The 21,537-nt window shown below is 39.8% G+C and overlaps 1 protein-coding gene across 1 annotated transcript in view; it reads left to right on the top strand.

The window, feature by feature from the left end:
• The window catches only part of tmem135 (transmembrane protein 135), a 57,822-nt gene that overhangs the window by 17,746 nt on the left and 18,539 nt on the right, over nt 1–21,537 (top strand). Inside the window, exons 3-10 of the mRNA XM_034178360.1 lie at nt 2,574–2,666; nt 6,002–6,035; nt 6,124–6,189; nt 6,288–6,334; nt 6,429–6,470; nt 6,563–6,721; nt 6,815–6,884; nt 7,055–7,222. Of these exons, the coding sequence (XP_034034251.1) occupies nt 2,574–2,666; nt 6,002–6,035; nt 6,124–6,189; nt 6,288–6,334; nt 6,429–6,470; nt 6,563–6,721; nt 6,815–6,884; nt 7,055–7,222 (679 nt within the window). The remainder of the gene's footprint in view (nt 1–2,573; nt 2,667–6,001; nt 6,036–6,123; nt 6,190–6,287; nt 6,335–6,428; nt 6,471–6,562; nt 6,722–6,814; nt 6,885–7,054; nt 7,223–21,537) is intronic.

Raw genomic sequence — 21,537 nt, 5'->3', positions numbered from 1 at the left:
TAATCGGTCGACCCCTAATACTGAAATCTACTGATCAAATAATTTGTAGCACAGTTTAATAACATTATGATTAAACATAATTTGGGGGGGGGTTTCCCAGTTATATTCTTATCATTGATTCTTTAATCTTCAAGTACAACTCCAAGTCAACAAGCCTTTAGTTTATTTAACTACTGTAGGTTTTTCCTTTATTGAACAGGGCACCTTAGATTTTTAAATAAAATGCTTTGTAATAATTCCGCTATTATTTCTTCTTACGTGAGTAATCTGGAAAACTAAGCCCATAAGTGTGTAGGTACAACCCCTGGCAATAATTATGGAATCACCGGCCTCAGAGGATGTTCATTCAGTTGTTTAATTTTGTAGAAAAAAGCAGATCACAGACATGACACAAAACTAAAGTCATTTCAAATGGCAACTTTCTGGCTTTAAGAAACACTATAACAAATCAGGAAAAATAATTGTGGCAGTCAGTAACGGTTACTTTTTTAGACCAAGCAGAGGGAAAAAAATATAGACTCACTCAATTCTGAGGAATAAATTATGGAATCACCCTGTAAATTTTCATCCCCAAAACTAACACCTGCATCAAATCAGATCTGCTCGTTAGTCTGCATCTAAAAAGGAGTGATCACACCTTGGAGAGCTGTTGCACCAAGTGGACTGACATGAATCACGGCTCCAACACGAGAGATGTCAATTGAAACAAAGGGGAGGATTATCAAACTCTTAAAAGAGGGTAAATCATCACGCAATGTTGCAAAAGATGTTGGTTGTTCACAGTCAGCTGTGTCTAAACTCTGGACCAAATACAAACAACATGGGAAGGTTGTTAAAGGCAAACATACTGGTAGACCAAGGAAGACATCAAAGCATCAAGACAGAAAACTTAAAGCAATATGTCTCAAAAATCGAAAATGCACAACAAAACAGAGGAACGAATGGGAAGAAACTGGAGTCAACGTCTGTGACCGAACTGTAAGAAACCGCCGAAAGGAAATAGGATTTACATACAGAAAAGCTAAACGAAAGCCATCATTAACACCTAAACAGAAAAAAACAAGGTTACAATGGGCTAAGGAAAAGCAATCATGGACTGTGGATGACTGGATGAAAGTCATATTCAGTGATGAACCTCGAATCTGCATTGGGCAAGGTGATGATGCTGGAACTTTTGTTTGGTGCCGTTCCAATGAGATTTATAAAGATGACTGCCTGAAGAGAACATGTAAATTTCCACAGTCATTGATGATATGGGGCTGCATGTCAAGTAAAGGCACTGGGGAGATGGCTGTCATTACATCATCCATAAATGAGGTCCCATCTTATCTTAGGGACCTCATAGTACCATATCACCCCAATAGAGTACTTCGCTCTCAGACTGCAGGCTTACTTGTAGTTTCTAGGGTTTGTAAGAGTAGAATGGGAGGCAGAGCCTTCAGCTTTCAGGCTCCTCTCCTGTGGAACCAGCTCCCAATTCAGATCAGGGAGACAGACACCCTCTCTACTTTTAAGATTAGGCTTAAAACTTTCCTTTTTGCTAAAGCTTATAGTTAGGGCTGGATCAGGTGACCCTGAACCATCCCTTAGTTATGCTGCTATAGACTTAGACTGTTTCTTTCTCTTTTTGCTCTGTATGCACCACTCTGCATTTAATCATTAGTGATTGATCTCTGCTCCCCTCCACAGCATGTCTTTTTCCTGGTTCTCTCCCTCAGCCCCAACCAGTCCCAGCAAAAGACTGCCCCTCCCTGAGCCTGGTTCTGCTGGAGGTTTCTTCCTGTTAAAAGGGAGTTTTTCCTTCCCACTGTTGCCAAGTGCTTGCTCACAGGGGGTCGTTTTGACCGTTGGGGTTTTTCCGTAATTATTGTGTGGCCTTGCCTTACAATATAAAGCGCCTTGGGGCAACTGTTTGTTGTGATTTGGCGCTATATAAATAAAATTGATTTGATTTGATAAATGCACAAGTTTACGTTGATATTTTGGACGCTTTTCTTATCCCATCAATTGAAAGGATGTTTGGGGATGATGAAATCATTTTTCAAGATGATAATGCATCTTGCCATAGAGCAAAAACTGTGAAAACATTCCTTGCAAAAAGACACATAGGGTCAATGTCATGGCCTGCAAATATGTAGTCTGGATCTTAATCCAATTGAAAATCTTTGGTGGAAGTTGAAGAAAATGGTCCATGACAAGGCTCCAACCTGCAAAGCTGATCTGGCAACAGCAATCAGAAAAAGCTGGAGCCAGATTGATGAAGAGTACTGTTTGTCACTCATTAAGTCCATGCCTCAGAGACTGCAAGCTGTTATAAAAGCCAGAGGTGGTGCAACAAAATACTAGTGATGTGTTGGAGCGTTCTTTTGTTTTTCATGATTCCATAATTTTTTCCTCAGAATTGAGTGAGTCCTATGTTGGGCTACCGCTTCAGCCTCATATTGAGCCAGAAAAAACACTGTTTAGCCATGTTGTCCACAGATCACAGCTATAACACGTCACAAAAGTCTGAAATGAGTTTTTTGAGGATTTGTGGAACAGATGGAGATAATGCTTTTTATTCACACTATTAGGAAATTATTGGGAGGATTCTACTCCTGGTCTGGTGGCTTTGGGTCTGCACTGCCTGCCTCTTATTTTGCCATCCTCCTTGAGCGCAAGAGCAGGTGAGATTCTTCAGTTTTTTTGTTGTTGTTTTTCACAATTGCATCTCTCCCTTTAGACCTGTGCAGTGAATGCTTATTGCAAAAAGGTGTTTTCATTTTTTTTTTTTATAAATACGTTTAAAATAGGCTTGAGCCATTTTATGTGAGCACCTGTAGAAATGGCACTGTAATAACCTAGTGACAGTGAGCTCTATACAACACACAAAAATGTATATTTTAAGTAGCATACATTTTCAAATCAATAAAAAAAAATGTCAATCTCATGCTTGAAAAGGCTAGCATGATGTGTCCCTGAAACAGTCTTTTGTTGTATGTGGTGCACACAAGTCCTTATAGACTTGCTCTTGAAGGGAAATGGGTCTGTGTTCTCTTCAATGCATTTACAAGTCATGTCGTCAAAGTTCTGAGATGAGTTTACTCTCATGCATGGCAGAGTGCATGCAACTGCACGGATCAAAGTTGTGCAAGTGTCAAAGGGCCTTTACTTGTGTGAAGCGCCTTGAGGCAACTTTGTTGTGATTTGGCACTATACTCGTATAAATGAAATAAATTGAATTAAATGAAATTGAAATTCTGCTGGCTAAGTAGAAAACCCTTGTCGTACCGGGTCACTTCACTTTCACTTTATTTATTCAATGTCTCCAAAGGAGCAATGAGCTGTACAGCAATGGGTAAAAGCAAAAACGAAAAGAAAAGCAAAACACACCAAACATTCAGTACACAAGGGGGACACAGTACAGACCTGAATTGATGGAAATGGAACCGAGTTACCTAACACGATTTGTCAACCAACCGTAAGTACCTGCTTCTCTCCTCTGGTCAGCATTCAGAACAGAGGTAGCCACAGGAACAAAGGAGTGCTTATATCTGTTGCTCCTCACCGTAGGAAACCTAAGCCTTGCTCCAGATGGCAAATAACAAAATTCACCATGGAGAGGGTGGGCCAGATCAGATAAGATTCTCTGAGCCTTACTCCTCAACTGTCTGGAAAAAAAGTCAGACAGTGAGGTATGCTGGGCCCCCAAGAGCTTGCTGCACAATTTTACAATGTTGTGAAGTGGCTTCCTTGCCTTGATGTGCTGGTACGGAAACCTCAGCATTATCGAAAAAGTTAAAACAGATTCAACACAAGATTTATAAAATAGGGTCATTATTGTCCTGTCCACTTGAAAATATGACAACTTACGAAGACAAAACAGATGCTGCTGACCCTTCTTATACAGCAGGTCTGCATTGTCATTAAAGTTCAACTTGCTATCTATCAGCGTTCCCAAGTATTTATAGTTGTCCACATGCTCCACCTGTTGGCCTTTGATTGTAGTGGTTTTGGGTGAGGACTCCACCTGTTGGCCTTTGATTGTAGTGGTTTTGGGTGAGGACATCCGTTTCCGAAAGTCAATAACCATATATTTTGTCTTGACAACATTCAGCTGCAAGTAGGAGTCGTCACACCACTGAACCATATCTGCCATGACATGGCCATGTTCCCTTTCATCACCATGCAGGAGACTGATTATAACAGAGTCATCTGCAAATTTTAATATATGGCGATTCTTATAGTGGCTACGGCAGTCATTTGTATACAAAATATACAAGAGAGGGGACAGCACACAACCCTGTGGTCAGCCAGTTGAGGAATACAAAACATCAGAAAGGCAACCATTTACCCTCACATGCTGAGATCTCCCTCTTAAAAAGTTCAAAATCCAACCTGCCATAGTAAAATCCAGTTTAAAATCCTTAACAAGCTTATTTATTAAAATATGTGGTTGGATAGTGTTAAAAGCAGAAGAAACGTCTAAAAAAGAAGACGTGCATATGCCTTAGGACTTTGTAAATGCTTCAGGACCAAATTTAAGAGGGTGGCAGTAGCATCCTCCACACCTCGACCAGCCCTATAAGCAAACTGAAGAGGATTGAGTAAATGCTCCACTTGGGAAAGAAGTTCATTCTTCATCAGTTTTTCAAAAGACTTCATTACTAATGAAGTAAGAGCTACAGGTCTAAAATCATTGAAGACCTTGGGGGATTTGGTTTTGGCCACAGGGATTATTTTGCTTTGTTTCCAAACATTAGGAACCCTCTGTTCATTGACTGACATTTGAAATATATCAAAAAAGACTGGGCCTAGTTGTTCTGCACAAGAGGATAATAAACGGCCGCAGATATTGTCTGGCCACAGACTTTTTTTTGGCCTTGGTTCTTCTTAAACAAGTAACCACAGCCTGTTCATTAAAAGGAGGAGAACCTGGTCATAACAAGTCATTTTTCCATTTACTAATTTCATGATTAAAATCCAGAGACTCAAATCTCAAGTAAAAAGAATTAAAATCTTGCACCTTTAGCCTTCCTGATCTCAGTTTTAATCTCCCTTTGAAGCTTTAGCACCTCTTCCCGATTTCCCTCACGAAAGGCTTTCATTTTCCTGTTGATTAAAATTCTTACAGATCTTGAAAACCAAGGTTTACTGTTCGGATATAGTTTAACAGTCTTTTTAGGAATCAAAAGATCTTCACAGAAGGTTACATAGCTGCTGATAACATCAGTCAGCTCATCAATATCAGATGAGCTTTCTTTAAAAATATCACAGTCAGTGCTTTCAAAGCAGCCTTGAAGGCCCATAACAGCATCCTCCGTCCACAGCTTGGACTGCCTGGTCAAAGCTCTGCCCTTCCTCAAAACAGAGTGATACATTGGGATGAGCTGCACGCAGTTGTGGTCAGAACTCCCCAAAGGTGGGAGAGAGTAGGACCTATACGCTCCTTTAACCGAACCATAACACATGTCCAAGATTTTATTTTGCCAAGTTGCGCATGTGACATTCTGATAAAAGTTCCTCAGAACATGTTTCAGAGAGCATTGGTTAAAATCACCAAGAACAAAGATGGGCGCATCTGGACTTCTAGACTGCATCTTTTGAGTCACATTAAGAATAATCTCAGACGCTCTGTCGACTTTTGCTTTGGGATGCACATACGCCACAATAACAAATATTTGTGGAAATTCTCAGGGTAAATATGGTGGGTGTAAGGATACCGCTAAAGCTCTCCATCTTCAGTGCAGTGTTTGTCTCTCACAATGACATTCTTACACCAGCGCTCATTGACGTAAAGACACACTCCTCCCCCCTGTGATTTGCCAGTCACATCTACGTCACGATCGAGACAAAGGGGTTCCCTGAAGTTATCCAGTGCCAAATTTGTGTCCTCGTCGTTATCCGTAAGCCAGGATTCCATTATCGCTATTGTGTGCACCTAAAGTGTGTAGCATGGCCTTGTATATGCTGATGCTCTGTACGCTGACATTTTATATGTCCTCTTTGATCACACTCCTAGGAGAGGGCTGCTGACGATATACATGACAAACCTGGTAATAAATGCTGCATTCACAACACCTTTTTTTGTTTTTGCTTAGAAATAAACCCCAGATAATTCACACAATGTTATCTTGTTATCAGGCCACTGAGACACTGTTCCGAATGGGAGTGACCCGAGGCTTTCTCAAACCCATCAAACATGGCGAGGTATGAAGACAGGAATGTAGTTGTGAATGTGAAAGATCAGTTATAACACAACACTGCATCGGGGCTACACAGTGACGCGCGTCTCTGACTCCCTGTAGGTGTTCTTGTTCTGTATAACTGCATCACTCTTCATGTTCTTTTTTCGGTCAGTATTCAGTAATTCTTATTTTTGCCCTTCAAATGTTAAAAGTGGCTATTTAAAGTTTGACTTCACACAAATTTTGGATTTTATATGACAGGTGTAAGGATGGGCTCAAAGGCTTCACATTCTCTGGACTAAAGTAAGATGTTGCTGTTGATGCAAAAGTCTGCAGCAGATTTGTGACTACATTTTGAGACAGCTCACAAAGCACATGTGAACTCTGTGTTCCAGGTTTGTCATTGGGAAGGAGGAGATACCCACTCACTCTGCTGTGACAGAGCAGGAGTACCCACAGGTCCATGCAAGGACCACAGCTGTAGAAAGCCAGGAGTTGCAGGTCTCTAGGAGGAAAAGACTGATTGATTTCACCAAGAAACTGCTGGAATCAGTGTGAGAGAACAAGCCTCTTTAAAGAGATGCAGACAGTCATAAGGGTGTTGTAATGTACCAGGTGTTGAATTCTTATTTTTTACTTTAAATCAGATGCAAGTTTGGTCCCAGACACAGATGTTGTAAACATTACGAGGACAACTGCATAGCCTACTGCATTAAAGTAAGAGCCTTTCTCACTCATGTTACTGCTACTGTGTGGTACTGATAAACGGACTGCATTTATTTATTTGAACAGTAACATGGTTATGTTGTATAACACAGATTAATGCATATTGGACTGTGTGTTAGTTTCATGATGTCACAAAGGTTTGGCTTCCTTTTATTGTCCAGGGCTTTGTCAGGATGTTCAGCGTGGGCTACATGATTCAGTGTTGTCTTAAAGTTCCATCAGCTTTCAGGCAGATGTTCTCCAAACCATCACTGCTGCCCTCACTCTTCTATAATAAAGAGAACTTCCAGCTGGGTGCCTTCCTTGGCTCTTTCGTCAGCATTTACAAGGTTTGTGTCAGTCTCATGGTTTTTCTATAACCTCTTTACAATATGACAGGGGTCACTGTGCAAAAAATGTACTGGTATCTCTTATTTACCAGTTAAGTATGATTGAGATTTTGTGTTGGATATGCTCAAAGTCCCACAATTCTATTTCTGTGCATATAGAAAGTATGTTGCTATTTGCAAAATTTAGGCTGAACACTGCTCATTTAAAATTTTTTTCAGTGTGTCACAGAACTTTGTGTCTGAACTCGTGTTTGCACTTTGTGACATACTCACACATCTCGTGGGAGAGTGATGCACTGTTTCGCCAGTGGCCATTACAAGGCTTCAGATAACTTGCTTGCCTCTACTGGTGGTTGGCTCTCACTGCGGTATTGTATCACTTCCTGTTCCGGAGCACAGCGGTGTTTTTCTGTATCTGTTAGCTGTTTAATCTGCGCAGTTAGATTGATCTAGTTATCTAGATTACGATTTGTTTCCCAGTGTAATCTTTACGTGCCTTAACTAAAGCACTCATTCTGCTGAATCACCTCTAAATTATTTACACATTATTCACTTTGCGTGTTTTTAGGAATCCGCTAGCTTAGCGTAGCTACTAGCTCTTAGCCGATTTAGCATGGCGGCTTCTCCTGTCTCTCCCGCACTTTTCTGCTCTGGGTGTGAAATGTTTAGTTATTCCTCGGCCTCCTTTAGCAGTAACGGTACTTGTAATAAGTGTAGCTTATTCGTAGCTTTGGAGGCCAGGCTGGGCGAATTGGAGACTCGGCTCCGCACCGTGGAAAATTCTACAGCTAGCCAGGCCCCTGTAGTCGGTGCGGACCAAGGTAGCTTAGCCGCCGTTAGTTCCCCCCTGGCAGATCCCGAGCAGCCGGGAAAGCAGGCTGACTGGGTGACTGTGAGGAGGAAGCGTAGCCCTAAACAGAAGCCCCGTGTACACCGCCAACCCGTTCACATCTCTAACCGTTTTTCCCCACTTGACGACACACCCGCCGAGGATCAAACTCTGGTTATTGGCGACTCTGTTTTGAGAAATGTGAAGTTAGCGACACCAGCAACCATAGTCAGTTGTCTTCCGGGGGCCAGAGCAGGCGACATTGAAGGAAATTTGAAACTGCTGGTTAAGGCTAAGCGTAAATTTGGTAAGATTGTAATTCACGTCGGCAGTAATGACACCCGGTTACGCCAATCGGAGGTCACTAAAATTAACATTAAATCGGTGTGTAACTTTGCAAAAACAATGTCGGACTCTGTAGTTTTCTCTGGGCCCCTCCCCAATCAGACCGGAGGTGACATGTTTAGCCGCATGTTCTCCTTGAATTGCTGGCTGTCTGAGTGGTGTCCAAAAAATGAGGTGGGCTTCATAGATAATTGGCAAAGCTTCTGGGGAAAACCTGGTCTTGTTAGGAGAGACGGCATCCATCCCACTTTGGATGGAGCAGCTCTCATTTCTAGAAATCTGGCTAATTTTCTTAAATCCTCCAAACCGTGACTATCCAGGGTTGGGACCAGGAAGCAGAGTTGTAGTCTTACACACCTCTCTGCAGCTTCTCTCCCCCTGCCATCCCCTCATTACCCCATCCCCGTAGAGACGGTGCCTGCTCCCAGACTACCAATAACCAGCAAAAATCTATTTAAGCATAAAAATTCAAAAAGAAAAAATAATATAGCACCTTCTACTGCACCACAGACTAAAACAGTTAAATGTGGTCTATTAAACATTAGGTCTCTCTCTTCTAAGTCCCTGTTGGTAAATGATATAATAATTGATCAACATATTGATTTATTCTGCCTTACAGAAACCTGGTTACAGCAGGATGAATATGTTAGTTTAAATGAGTCAACACCCCCGAGTCACACTAACTGTCAGAATGCTCGTAGCACGGGCCGGGGCGGTGGATTAGCAGCAATCTTCCATTCCAGCTTATTAATTAATCAAAAACCCAGACAGAGCTTTAATTCATTTGAAAGCTTGTCTCTTAGTCTTGTCCATCCAAATTGGAAGTCCCAAAAACCAGTTTTATTATTATCTATCGTCCACCTGGTCGTTACTGTGAGTTTCTCTGTGAATTTTCAGACCTTTTGTCTGACTTAGTGCTTAGCTCAGATAAGATAATTATAGTGGGCAATTTTAACATCCACACAGATGCTGAGAATGACAGCCTCAACACTGCATTTAATCTATTATTAGACTCTATTGGCTTTGCTCAAAAAGTAAATGAGTCCACCCACCACTTTAATCATATCTTAGATCTTGTTCTGACTTATGGTATGGAAATAGAAGACTTAACAGTATTCCCTGAAAACTCCCTTCTGTCTGATCATTTTTTAATAACATTTACATTTACTCTGATGGACTACCCAGCAGTGGGGAATAAGTTTCATTACACTAGAAGTCTTTCAGAAAGCGCTGTAACTAGGTTTAAGGATATGATTCCTTCTTTATGTTCTCTAATGCCATATAACAACACAGTGCAGAGTAGCTACCTAAACTCTGTAAGGGAGATAGAGTATCTCGTCAATAGTTTTACATCCTCATTGAAGACAACTTTGGATGCTGTAGCTCCTCTGAAAAAGAGAGCTTTAAATCAGAAGTGTCTGACTCCATGGTATAACTCTCAAACTCGTAGCTTAAAGCAGATAACCCGTAAGTTGGAGAGGAAATGGCGTCTCACTAATTTAGAAGATCTTCACTTAGCTTGGAAAAAGAGTCTGTTGCTCTATAAAAAAGCCCTCCGTAAAGCTAGGACATCTTTCTACTCATCACTAATTGAAGAAAATAAGAACAACCCCAGGTTTCTTTTCAGCACTGTAGCCAGGCTGACAAAGAGTCAGAGCTCTATTGAGCTGAGTATTCCATTATCTTTAACTAGTAATGAGTTCATGACTTTCTTTGCTAACAAAATTTTAACTATTAGAGAAAAAATTACTCATAACCATCCCAAAGACGTATCGTTATCTTTGGCTGCTTTCAGTGATGCCGGTATTTGGTTAGACTCTTTCTCTCCGATTGTTCTGTCTGAGTTATTTTCATTAGTTACTTCATCCAAACCATCAACATGTTTATTAGACCCCATTCCTACCAGGCTGCTCAAGGAAGCCCTACCATTATTTAATGCTTCGATCTTAAATATGATCAATCTATCTTTGTTAGTTGGCTATGTACCACAGGCTTTTAAGGTGGCAGTAATTAAACCATTACTTAAAAAGCCATCACTTGACCCAGCTATCTTAGCTAATTATAGGCCAATCTCCAACCTTCCTTTTCTCTCAAAAATTCTTGAAAGGGTAGTTGTAAAACAGCTAACTGATCATCTGCAGAGGAATGGTCTATTTGAAGAGTTTCAGTCAGGTTTTAGAATTCATCATAGTACAGAAACAGCATTAGTGAAGGTTACAAATGATCTTCTTATGGCCTCGGACAGTGGACTCATCTCTGTGCTTGTTCTGTTAGACCTCAGTGCTGCTTTTGATACTGTTGACCATAAAATTTTATTACAGAGATTAGAGCATGCCATAGGTATTAAAGGCACTGCGCTGCGGTGGTTTGAATCATATTTGTCTAATAGATTACAATTTGTTCATGTAAATGGGGAATCTTCTTCACAGACTAAAGTTAATTATGGAGTTCCACAAGGTTCTGTGCTAGGACCAATTTTATTCACTTTATATATGCTTCCCTTAGGCAGTATTATTAGACGGTATTGCTTAAATTTTCATTGTTACGCAGATGATACCCAGCTTTATCTATCCATGAAGCCAGAGGACACACACCAATTAGCTAAACTGCAGGATTGTCTTACAGACATAAAGACATGGATGACCTCTAATTTCCTGCTTTTAAACTCAGATAAAACTGAAGTTATTGTTCTTGGCCCCACAAATCTTAGAAACATGGTGTCTAACCAGATCCTTACTCTGGATGGCATTACCCTGACCTCTAGTAATACTGTGAGAAATCTTGGAGTCATTTTTGATCAGGATATGTCATTCAAAGCGCATATTAAACAAATATGTAGGACTGCTTTTTTGCATTTACGCAATATCTCTAAAATCAGAAAGGTCTTGTCTCAGAGTGATGCTGAAAAACTAATTCATGCATTTATTTCCTCTAGGCTGGACTATTGTAATTCATTATTATCAGGTTGTCCTAAAAGTTCCCTAAAAAGCCTTCAGTTAATTAAAAATGCTGCAGCTAGAGTGCTGACGGGGACTAGAAGGAGAGAGCATATCTCACCCATATTGGCCTCTCTTCATTGGCTTCCTGTTAATTCTAGAATAGAATTTAAAATTCTTCTTCTTACTTATAAGGTTTTGAATAATCAGGTCCCATCTTATCTTAGGGACCTCGTAGTACCATATCACCCCAATAGAGCGCTTCGCTCTCAGACTGCAGGCTTACTTGTAGTTCCTAGGGTTTGTAAGAGTAGAATGGGAGGCAGAGCCTTCAGCTTTCAGGCTCCTCTCCTGTGGAACCAGCTCCCAATTCAGATCAGGGAGACAGACACCCTCTCTACTTTTAAGATTAGGCTTAAAACTTTCCTTTTTGCTAAAGCTTATAGTTAGGGCTGGATCAGGTGACCCTGAACCATCCCTTAGTTATGCTGCTATAGACGTAGACTGCTGGGGGGTTCCCATGATGCACTGTTTCTTTCTCTTTTTGCTCTGTATGCACCACTCTGCATTTAATCATTAGTGATCGATCTCTGCTCCCCTCCACAGCATGTCTTTTTCCTGGTTCTCTCCCTCAGCCCCAACCAGTCCCAGCAGAAGACTGCCCCTCCCTGAGCCTGGTTCTGCTGGAGGTTTCTTCCTGTTAAAAGGGAGTTTTTCCTTCCCACTGTAGCCAAGTGCTTGCTCACAGGGGGTCGTTTTGACCGTTGGGGTTTTACATCATTATTGTATGGCCTTGCCTTACAATATAAAGCGCCTTGGGGCAACTGTTTGTTGTGATTTGGCGCTATATAAAAAAAAAAATTGATTGAAATTGAATTGAATTCTGCCCTTCCTTTGGGGAGTGGCAAACAGCAGTTTTTTTTCTGCTTAAAGGCAAAGCAAGGCATGTTGATTTGTATTGTACATTCATGCACAAGGCAATTCAAAGTGCTTTCCACAGATAGAAAAATACAAACAGAACAACACTCAGATTAAAATAACTAAAAGTTAGAGTAATTAAAATAAGCTTTATGAGACAGCTGCAGTAAACAGTGTTTTCAGCCGTTATTTAAATGAGTTGACTGTCCACTCCTCAGGGTTTCCGGGAGTTTGTTCCACAGGTGAGAAGCATAAACGCTAAAATATGGTTCACCCTGTTTGGTTCTAACCCTGGGAACACTAAGCAGACCTGTTCCTGATGACCTGAGGGGTCTGAATGCTTCATACCCCACGAGTAGATCTGAGATATATTTACGCCCAAGACCATTTAGTGACTTATAGACCAGTAACAGGATTTTAAAGTCGATCCTTTTATACACAGGGTGCCAGTGCAGTGATCTAAGTGTGATATAGTCTATTTTCCTGATGTTAGTCTGGACTCTGGCAAGAGCATTCTGAATGAGCTGCAGGTGCATGATTGATTTTTTTTTTTTTTTGATAAACAGCACTTTAAATGTAAAAAATCAAAAAATATAATTATAAGCTACATTTATAGAGCTCCAGGATCAGATATCAATACTTTTGTGGATAGACTGACTGATATGTACAACACAATCAATAATAACAAGCTTTTGTTTGTCTGTGGAGATTTCAATATTGATTTTTTTTTTTTTTTTTAACCCTTATGGTCAATTACAAATAACTGAATTTCTAAACTCTATGTTTTGTATAGGTCTGTATCCTGTGATCACACATCCAACCAGTATAACTAGGAGCACATCAACACTCATTGACAACATATTAACAGATGCCATTGTAGGGAATATAATCAATCAATCAATCAACTTTTTTCTTATATAGCGCCAAATCACAACAAACAGTTGCCCCAAGGCGCTCCATATTGTAAGGCAAGGCCATACAATAATTATGAAAAACCCCAACGGTCAAAACGACCCCCTATGAGCAAGCACTTGGCAACAGTGGGAAGGAAAAACTCCCTTTTAACAGGAAGAAACCTCCAGCAGAACCAGGCTCAGGGAGGGGCAGTCTTCTGCTGAGACTGGTTGGGGCTGAGGGAAAAAACCAGGAAAAAGACATGCCTTGAAGGGGGGCAGAGATCGATCACTAATGATTAAATGCAGAGTGATGCATACGGAGCAAAAAGAGAAAGAAACAGTGCATCATGGGAACCCCCCCACAATCTACGTCTAAAGAGGCATAACCAAGGGATGGTACAGGGTCACCCGATCCAGCCCTAACTATAAGCCTTAGCGAAAAGGAAAGTTTTAAGCCTAAGTAGAGAGGGTATCTGTCTCCCTGATCTGAATTGGGAGCTGGTTCCACAGGAGAGGAGCCTGAAAGCTGAAGGCTCTGCCTCCCATTCTACTCTTACAAACCCTAGGAACTACAAGTAAGCCCGCAGTCTGAGAGCGAAGCGCTCTAATGGGGTAATATGGTACTACGAGGTCCCTAAGATAAGATGGGACCTGATTATTCAAAACCTTATAAGCAAGAAGAATAATTTTAAATTCTATTCTAGAATTAACAGGAAGCCAATGAAGAGAGGCCAACACGGGTGAGATATGCTCTCTCCTGCTAGTCCCCGTCAGTACTCTAGCTGCAGCATTCTGAACCAACTGAAGGCTTTTTAGGGAACTTTTAGGACAACCTGATAATAATGAATTACAATAGTCCAGCCTAGAGGAAATAAATGCATGAATTAGTTTTTCAGCATCACTCTGAGACAAGACCTTTCTGATTTTAGAGATATTGCGTAAATGCAAAAAGGCAGTCCTACATATTTGTTTAATATGCGCTTTGAATGACATATCCTGATCAAAAATGACTCCAAGATTTCTCACAGTATTACTAGAGATCAGGGAAATGCCATCCAGAGTAACGATCTGGTTAGACACCATGCTTCTAAGATTTGTGGGGCCAAGTACAATAACTTCAGTTTTATCTGAGTTTAAAAGCAGGAAATTAGAGGTCATCCATGTCTTTATGTCTGTAAGACAATCCTGCAGTTTAGCTAATTGGTGTGTATCCTCTGGCTTCATGGATAGATAAAGCTGGGTATCATCTGCGTAACAATGAAAATTTAAGCAATACCGTCTAATAATACTGCCTAAGGGAAGCATGTATAAAGTGAATAAAATTGGTCCTAGCACAGAACCTTGTGGAACTCCATAATTAACTTTAGTCTGTGAAGAAGATTCCCCATTTACATGAACAAACTGTAATCTATTAGACAAATATGATTCAAACCACCGCAGCACAGTGCCTTTAATACCTATGACATGCTCTAATCTCTGTAATAAAATTTTATGGTCAACAGTATCAAAAGCAGCACTGAGGTCCAACAGAACAAGCACAGAGATAAGTCCACTGTCCGAAGCCATAAGAAGATCATTTGTAACCTTCACTAATGCTGTTTCTGTACTATGATGAATTCTAAAACCTGACTGAAACTCTTCAAATAGACCATTCCTCTGCAGGTGATCAGTTAACTGTTTTACAACTACCCTCTCAAGAATCTTTGAGAGAAAAGGAAGGTTGGAAATTGGCCTATAATTAGCTAAGATAGCTGGGTCAAGTGATGGCTTTTTAAGTAATGGTTTAATTACTGCCACCTTAAAGGCCTGTGGTACATAACCAACTAACAAAGATAGATTGATCATATTTAAGATTGAAGCATTAAATAATGGTAGGACTTCCTTGAGCAGCCTGGCAGGAATGGGGTCCAATAAACATGCCGATGGTTTGGACGAAGCAACCAATGAAAATAACTCAGACAGAACAACCGGAGAGAAAGAGTCTAACCAAATACCGGCATCACTGAAAGCAGCCAAAGATAACGATACATCTTTGGGATGGTTATGAGTAATTTTTTCTCTAATAGTCAAAATTTTGTTAGCAAAGAAAGTCATGAAGTCATTACTAGTTAAAGTTAATGGAATACTCAGCTCAATAGAGCTCTGACTCTTTGTCAGCCTAGCTACAGTGCTGAAAAGAAACCTGAGGTTATTCTTATTTTCTTCAATTAGTGATGAGTAGAAAGATGTCCTAACTTTACGGAGGGCTTTTTTATAGAGCAACAAACTCTTTTTCCAGGCTAAGTGAAGATCTTCTAAGTTAGTGAGACGCCATTTCCTCTCCAACTTACGGGTTATCTGCTTTAAGCTACGAGTTTGTGAGTTATACCACGGAGTCAGACACTTCTGATTTAAAGCTCTCTTTTTCAGAGGAGCTACAGCATCCAAAGTTGTCTTCAAAGAGGATGTAAAACTATTGACGAGATACTCTAACTCCCTTACAGAGTTTAGGTAGCTACTCTGCTCTGTGTTGGTATATGACATTAGAGAACATAACGAAGGAATCATATCCTTAAACCTAGTTACAGCGCTTTCTGAAAGACTTCTAGTGTAATGAAACTTATTCCCCACTGCAGGGTAGTCCATCAGGGTAAATGTAAATGTTATTAAAAAATGATCAGACAGAAGGGAGTTTTCAGGGAATACTGTTAAATCTTCTATTTCCATACCATAAGTCAGAACAAGATCTAAGATATGATTAAAGTGGTGGGTGGACTCATTTACTTTTTGAGCAAAGCCGATAGAGTCTAATAATAGATTAAATGCAGTGTTGAGGCTGTCATTCTCAGCATCTGTGTGGATATTAAAATCGCCCACTATAATTATCTTATCTGAGCTAAGCACTAAGTCAGACAAAAGGTCTGAAAATTCACAGAGAAACTCACAGTAACGACCAGGTGGACGATAGATAATAACAAATAAAACTGGTTTTTGGGACTTCCAATTTGGATGGACAAGACTAAGAGACAAGCTTTCAAATGAATTAAAGCTCTGTCTAGGTTTTTGATTAATTAATAAGCTGGAATGGAAGATTGCTGCTAATCCTCCGCCCCGGCCTGTGCTACGAGCATTCTGACAGTTAGTGTGACTCGGGGGTGTTGACTCATTTAAACTAACATATTCATCCTGCTGTAACCAGGTTTCTGTTAGGCAGAATAAATCAATACGTTGATCAATTATTATATCATTTACCCACAGGGACTTAGAAGAGAGAGACCTAATGTTTAATAGACCACATTTAACTGTTTTAGTCTGTGGTGCAATTGAAGGTGCTATATTATTTTTTCTTTTTGAATTTTTATGCTTAAATAGATTTTTGCTGGTTATTGGTAGTCTGGGAGCAGGCACCGTCTCTACGGGGATGGGGTAATGAGGGGATGGCAGGGGGAGAGAAGCTGCAGAGAGGTGTATAAGACCACAGCTCTGCCTCCTGGTCCCAACGCTGGACAGTCACAGTTTGGAGGATCCAAGAAAATTGGCCAGATTTCTAGAAATGAGAACTGCTCCATCTAAAGTGGGATGGATGCCGTCTCTCCTAACAAGACCAGGTTTTCCCCAGAAGCTTTGCCAATTATCAATGAAGCCCACCTCATTTTTTGGACACCACTCAGACAGCCAGCAATTCAAGGAGAACATGCGGCTAAACATGTCACTCCCGGTCTGATTGGGGAGGGGCCCAGAGAAAACAACAGAGTCCGACATTGTTTTTGCAAAGTTACACACCGATTTAATGTTAATTTTAGTGACCTCCAATTGGCGTAACCGAGTGTCATTGCTGCCGACGTGAATTACAATCTTACCAAATATACGCTTAGCCTTAGCCAGCAATTTCAAATGTCCTTCGATGTCACCTGCTCTGGCCCCCGGAAGACAATTGACAATGGTTGCTGGTGTCGCTAACTTCACATTTCTCAAAACAGAGTCGCCAATAACCAGAGTTTGATCCTCGGCGAGTGTATCGTCGAGTGGGGAAAAACGGTTAGAGATGTGAACGGGTTGACGGTGTACACGGGGCTTCTGTTTAGGGCTACGCTTCCTCCTCACAGTCACCCAGTCAGCCTGCTTTCCCGACTGCCCGGGATCTGCCAGGGGGGAACTAGCGGCGGCTAAGCTACCTTGGTCCGCACCGACTACAGGGGCCTGGCTAGCTGTAGAATTTTCCACGGTGCGGAGCCGAGTCTCCAATTCGCCCAGCCTGGCCTCCAAAGCTACGAATAAGCTGCACTTATTACAAGTACCGTTACTGCTAAAGGAGGCCGAGGAATAACTAAACATTTCACATCCAGAGCAGAAAAGTGCGGGAGAGACAGGAGAAGCCGCCATGCTAAATCGGCTAAGAGCTAGTAGCTACGCAACCTAGCGGATTCCTAAAAACACACAAAGTGAATAATGTGTAAATAATTTAAAGGTGATTCAGCAGAAGGAGTGCCCCAATCAAGGCACCAAACAGGCCATGAAGCAGCACAGGCAACGCACGACAACAGTGCTAAAAGAGAAAAATAAAAAAAAATAAAAACGAAAGCGTTAGCAAGCTAGTTAGCTTGCCAACGCTGATGAAAGTTAGCTGATAAAAGTGCTCCGTCGCGATGTTTCGACCGTTAGAGGTCTTCCTTAGGCGTTGGAGCACAGTAAAAAAGTAAAAAAGTCTTGAAAAAGACTGTTAATTCAAGTCCAAAGCAGCAGGTAGCAGTCTCAGTGTAAACAGTCCCAACAGAGAGCCAAAATTCAAATCACCAATATATAACAGGTGGAATACTTATTTCCGATGTCAATGATCACTTGTCAGTTTTTGTAGCCTTTCAATCATCAGTGGACAGCATGCACCAAACAAAAACTGTACATTTTATTAGGAAAATAACTAATATTAATATTGAGTACCTCAGAAGGGATTTATTGCTCCAAAATTGGTGTGAAATTTATTGTGATTATGTTGATGAATCATATGAATCATTTATTTCTATTGTATCTAATCTGTATGATAAACATTGTCCGTGGGTGCCTAAAACCGGAGATACGCAAAGGACTGATAAACCTTGGGTAACAAAGGGACTCCTGAATGCATGTAAAAAGAAAAAATTATTGTATAAGCAGTTTTTAAAAATTAGAACTAATTAAGCTGATAGGAAATATAAGACATATAAAAATAAATTAACAAACATTATGCGATTGTGTAAGAAGCAGTATTACTGCGATTTGTTGGAGAAAACTAAAACTAACATTAGGGGAACCTGGAAGCTCTTGGGCGAAATCATTAAAAAGAAAAAAGTTGTTAAAGATTATCTTACGTTTATATAGACTCTGATAAAATTGTAAAAGGAAATAAAATTATTGCTGATTATCTTAATGATTATTTTGTTAATGTTGGTAAAAATTTATCAAATTCAATTGTAATAAAAATAAAAAATAAAATTCAGGATTCACTGTTATTAGAGAAACGGATGAAAAAGAAATTTTTAACATAGTTCATAAAATTAAGGGGAAAAAAAAATCCACTGACATTGATAGCTTTGATATGGTTTTGATTAAGAACATTATTGACTGTATTATCAAACTCTTAACATATATTTGTATCCTGTCACTTATGACTGGGAAATTTCCCTCCAGAATGAAAATTGCTAAGGTGATACCATTGTTTAAATCTGGCAATAAACACGTTTTTTCAAATTAAAGGCCAGTCTCTTTGTTACCACAATTTTCTAAAATTCTGGAAAAAATATTTGTAAAGAGGTTGAACAATTTTATAGAAAAAACATCATATACTTAACGAACAGCAGTATGGTTTCAGAAAAAAATCAAACAACTCCTTTGGCTTTAATAGATTTTGTGGAACAAGTTACAAATGCAATAGAGAAGAAGCAATACACTGTTGGGTTTTTTTTGGATTTACAGAAAGCATTTGATAGGATTGATCATACCGTATTATTGGAAAAATTACAGATGTATGGTATTAGAGGACTGGCCTTTAACTGGATAGCTAGTTATTTACATAATAGATATCAGTGTGTTCACCTTGGTGTGATAAAATCAGAATTTTTGAGGATTACATGTGGAGTGCCCCAGGGGTCTCTTCTCAGGCCATTATTGTTTTTGCTGTATATTAATGATATAGGTTTGGTTTCTAAGTCTTTGAGTTGTATTTTGTTTGCTGATGATACAACTGTGATTGGTAGTGGAGATGATTTGAGACAGCTCTTGGACTTGGTGGAGAGGGAACTGCAAAAATTTAAATACTGGTTTGACTCTAATAAATTATCACTTCATTTCAGTAAAAATAAGTGCATTATATTTGGAAATAAGCCTAGAAATTTAAGCAGTAAATTGTTGTTGAATGGTATTGAAATTGAAATTGTATCTCAAACTAAAGTTCTTGGAGTTTTGTTGATGACAAGCTTAGTTGGAAAACTCATATAAAACATATTGAGTCCAAAATATCAAAATTTATTGCTATCTTATACAAAGTACAGTACTTTCTCCCCCATCTGTTGGTTTCATTGTATCACTCATTACTTGTCCCTTATATGACTTATTGCACTGAGGTTTGGGGAAATACATATAAAACAAATACTAATCCAATATTTCTGTTACAAAAAAGCTATAAGAGTGATAAGTAAAAAACCATATCGTGAACCAACAAATTCACTGTTTGTTCGTCTTCAGTTTTTGAAATTTTACGACTTGGTTGATTATTTTACAATACAGATAATGTATAAAGTTAAAAATGGACTCTTGCCTCATCATGTCCAGGAGCTGTTTAAAATGAGAGTCCAGTTATAATTTGCGTGGATCTTTGGTGTTTGATAGAAGAAAGATTCAAACTACTGCTAAAAGTCATTGCATTTCTGTAAAGGGTGTTAGAGTGTGGAATGACTGTTTGGATTGTATTAAAGTATCCAGTACATTGGCTTGTTTTAAAAGACTGTATAAAAATAATATATTAACTTGTTATAGTTTGCGTAATTAAGTAAATTGACTGTGTGGCTATTTTTTTGTTTGTTTGTCTGTTGTATTACTTTGTATGTTTCACTGCGTTACATTGCTGACTGGTAATTGTTTTTTGTGTTTATTTTTTGTTTGTACACAGAAATTGATGTACGGGATGGGCGTTTATAAGCTTTTGCTTCTGCCCACACCCATTCAGCCGCACAAAATTGGTAAATTGTTTGAGTTTTGTTCTATATGTCTTAATTTTTGTTTTCTCTTGACTTGTTTTGTAAATGAGAGATTTTGTCTGTGCGTTCGTGCTGAATAAAAATCATTCATTCATTCATTCAAAGACACTGTTACAGTATCAAACCTACTGAAAATAAATGCATGACCAAGTTTTTCAGTGTCTTATTTTGACAGAAATTCCTTAATTCCTGCTACATTTTTAAGATGGTAATATGTTGATTTAGTAATAGCCTTTATGTGGCTGTTAAAATTCAGGTGCGAGTCCATAACGACACTGAGATGTCAATCAATCAATTCAATCAATTTTATTTATATAGCGCCAAATCACAACAAACAGTTGCCCCAAGGCGCTTTATATTGTTAGGCAAGGCCATACAATAATTACGTAAAAACCCCAACGGTCAAAACGACCCCCTGTGAGCAAGCACTTGGCGACAGTGGGAAGGAAAAACTCCCTTTTAACAGGAAGAAAACTCCAGCAGAACCAGGCTCAGGGAGGGGCAGTCTTCTGCTGGGACTGGTTGGGGCTGAGGGAGAGAACCAGGAAAAAGACATGCTGTGGAGGGGAGCAGAGATCAATCACTAATGATTAAATGCAGAGTGGTGCATACAGAGCAAAAAGAGAAAGAAACATTCAGTGCATCATGGGAACCCCCCAGCAGTCTAAGTCTATAGCAGCATAACTAAGGGATGGTTCAGGGTCACCTGATCCAGCCCTAACTATAAGCTTTAGCAAAAAGGAAAGTTTTAAGCCTAATCTTAAAAGTAGAGAGGGTGTCTGTCTCCCTGATCCGAATTGGGAGCTGGTTCCACAGGAGAGGAGCCTGAAAGCTGAAGGCTCTGCCTCCCATTCTACTCTTACAAACCCTAGGAACTACAAGTAAGCCTGCAGTCTGAGAGCGAAGCGCTCTATTGGGGTGATATGGTACTATGAGGTCCCTAAGATAAGATGGGACCTGATTATTCAAAACCTTATAAGTAAGAAGAAGAATTTTAAATTCTATTCTAGAATTAACAGGAAGCCAATGAAGAGAGACCAATATGGGTGAGATATGCTCTCTCCTTCTAGTCCCCGTTAGTACTCTAGCTGCAGCATTTTGAATTAACTGAAGGCTTTTCAGGGAACTTTTAGGACAACCTGATAATAATGAATTACAATAGTCGAGCCTAGAGGAAATAAAT

This window comes from Thalassophryne amazonica, chromosome 9 (assembly GCF_902500255.1).
Source record: "Thalassophryne amazonica chromosome 9, fThaAma1.1, whole genome shotgun sequence".
NCBI lineage: Eukaryota > Metazoa > Chordata > Actinopteri > Batrachoidiformes > Batrachoididae > Thalassophryne > Thalassophryne amazonica.
Note: the sequence above shows the minus strand (reverse complement) of the source record. Positions and strands in the feature narration are given on the sequence as shown.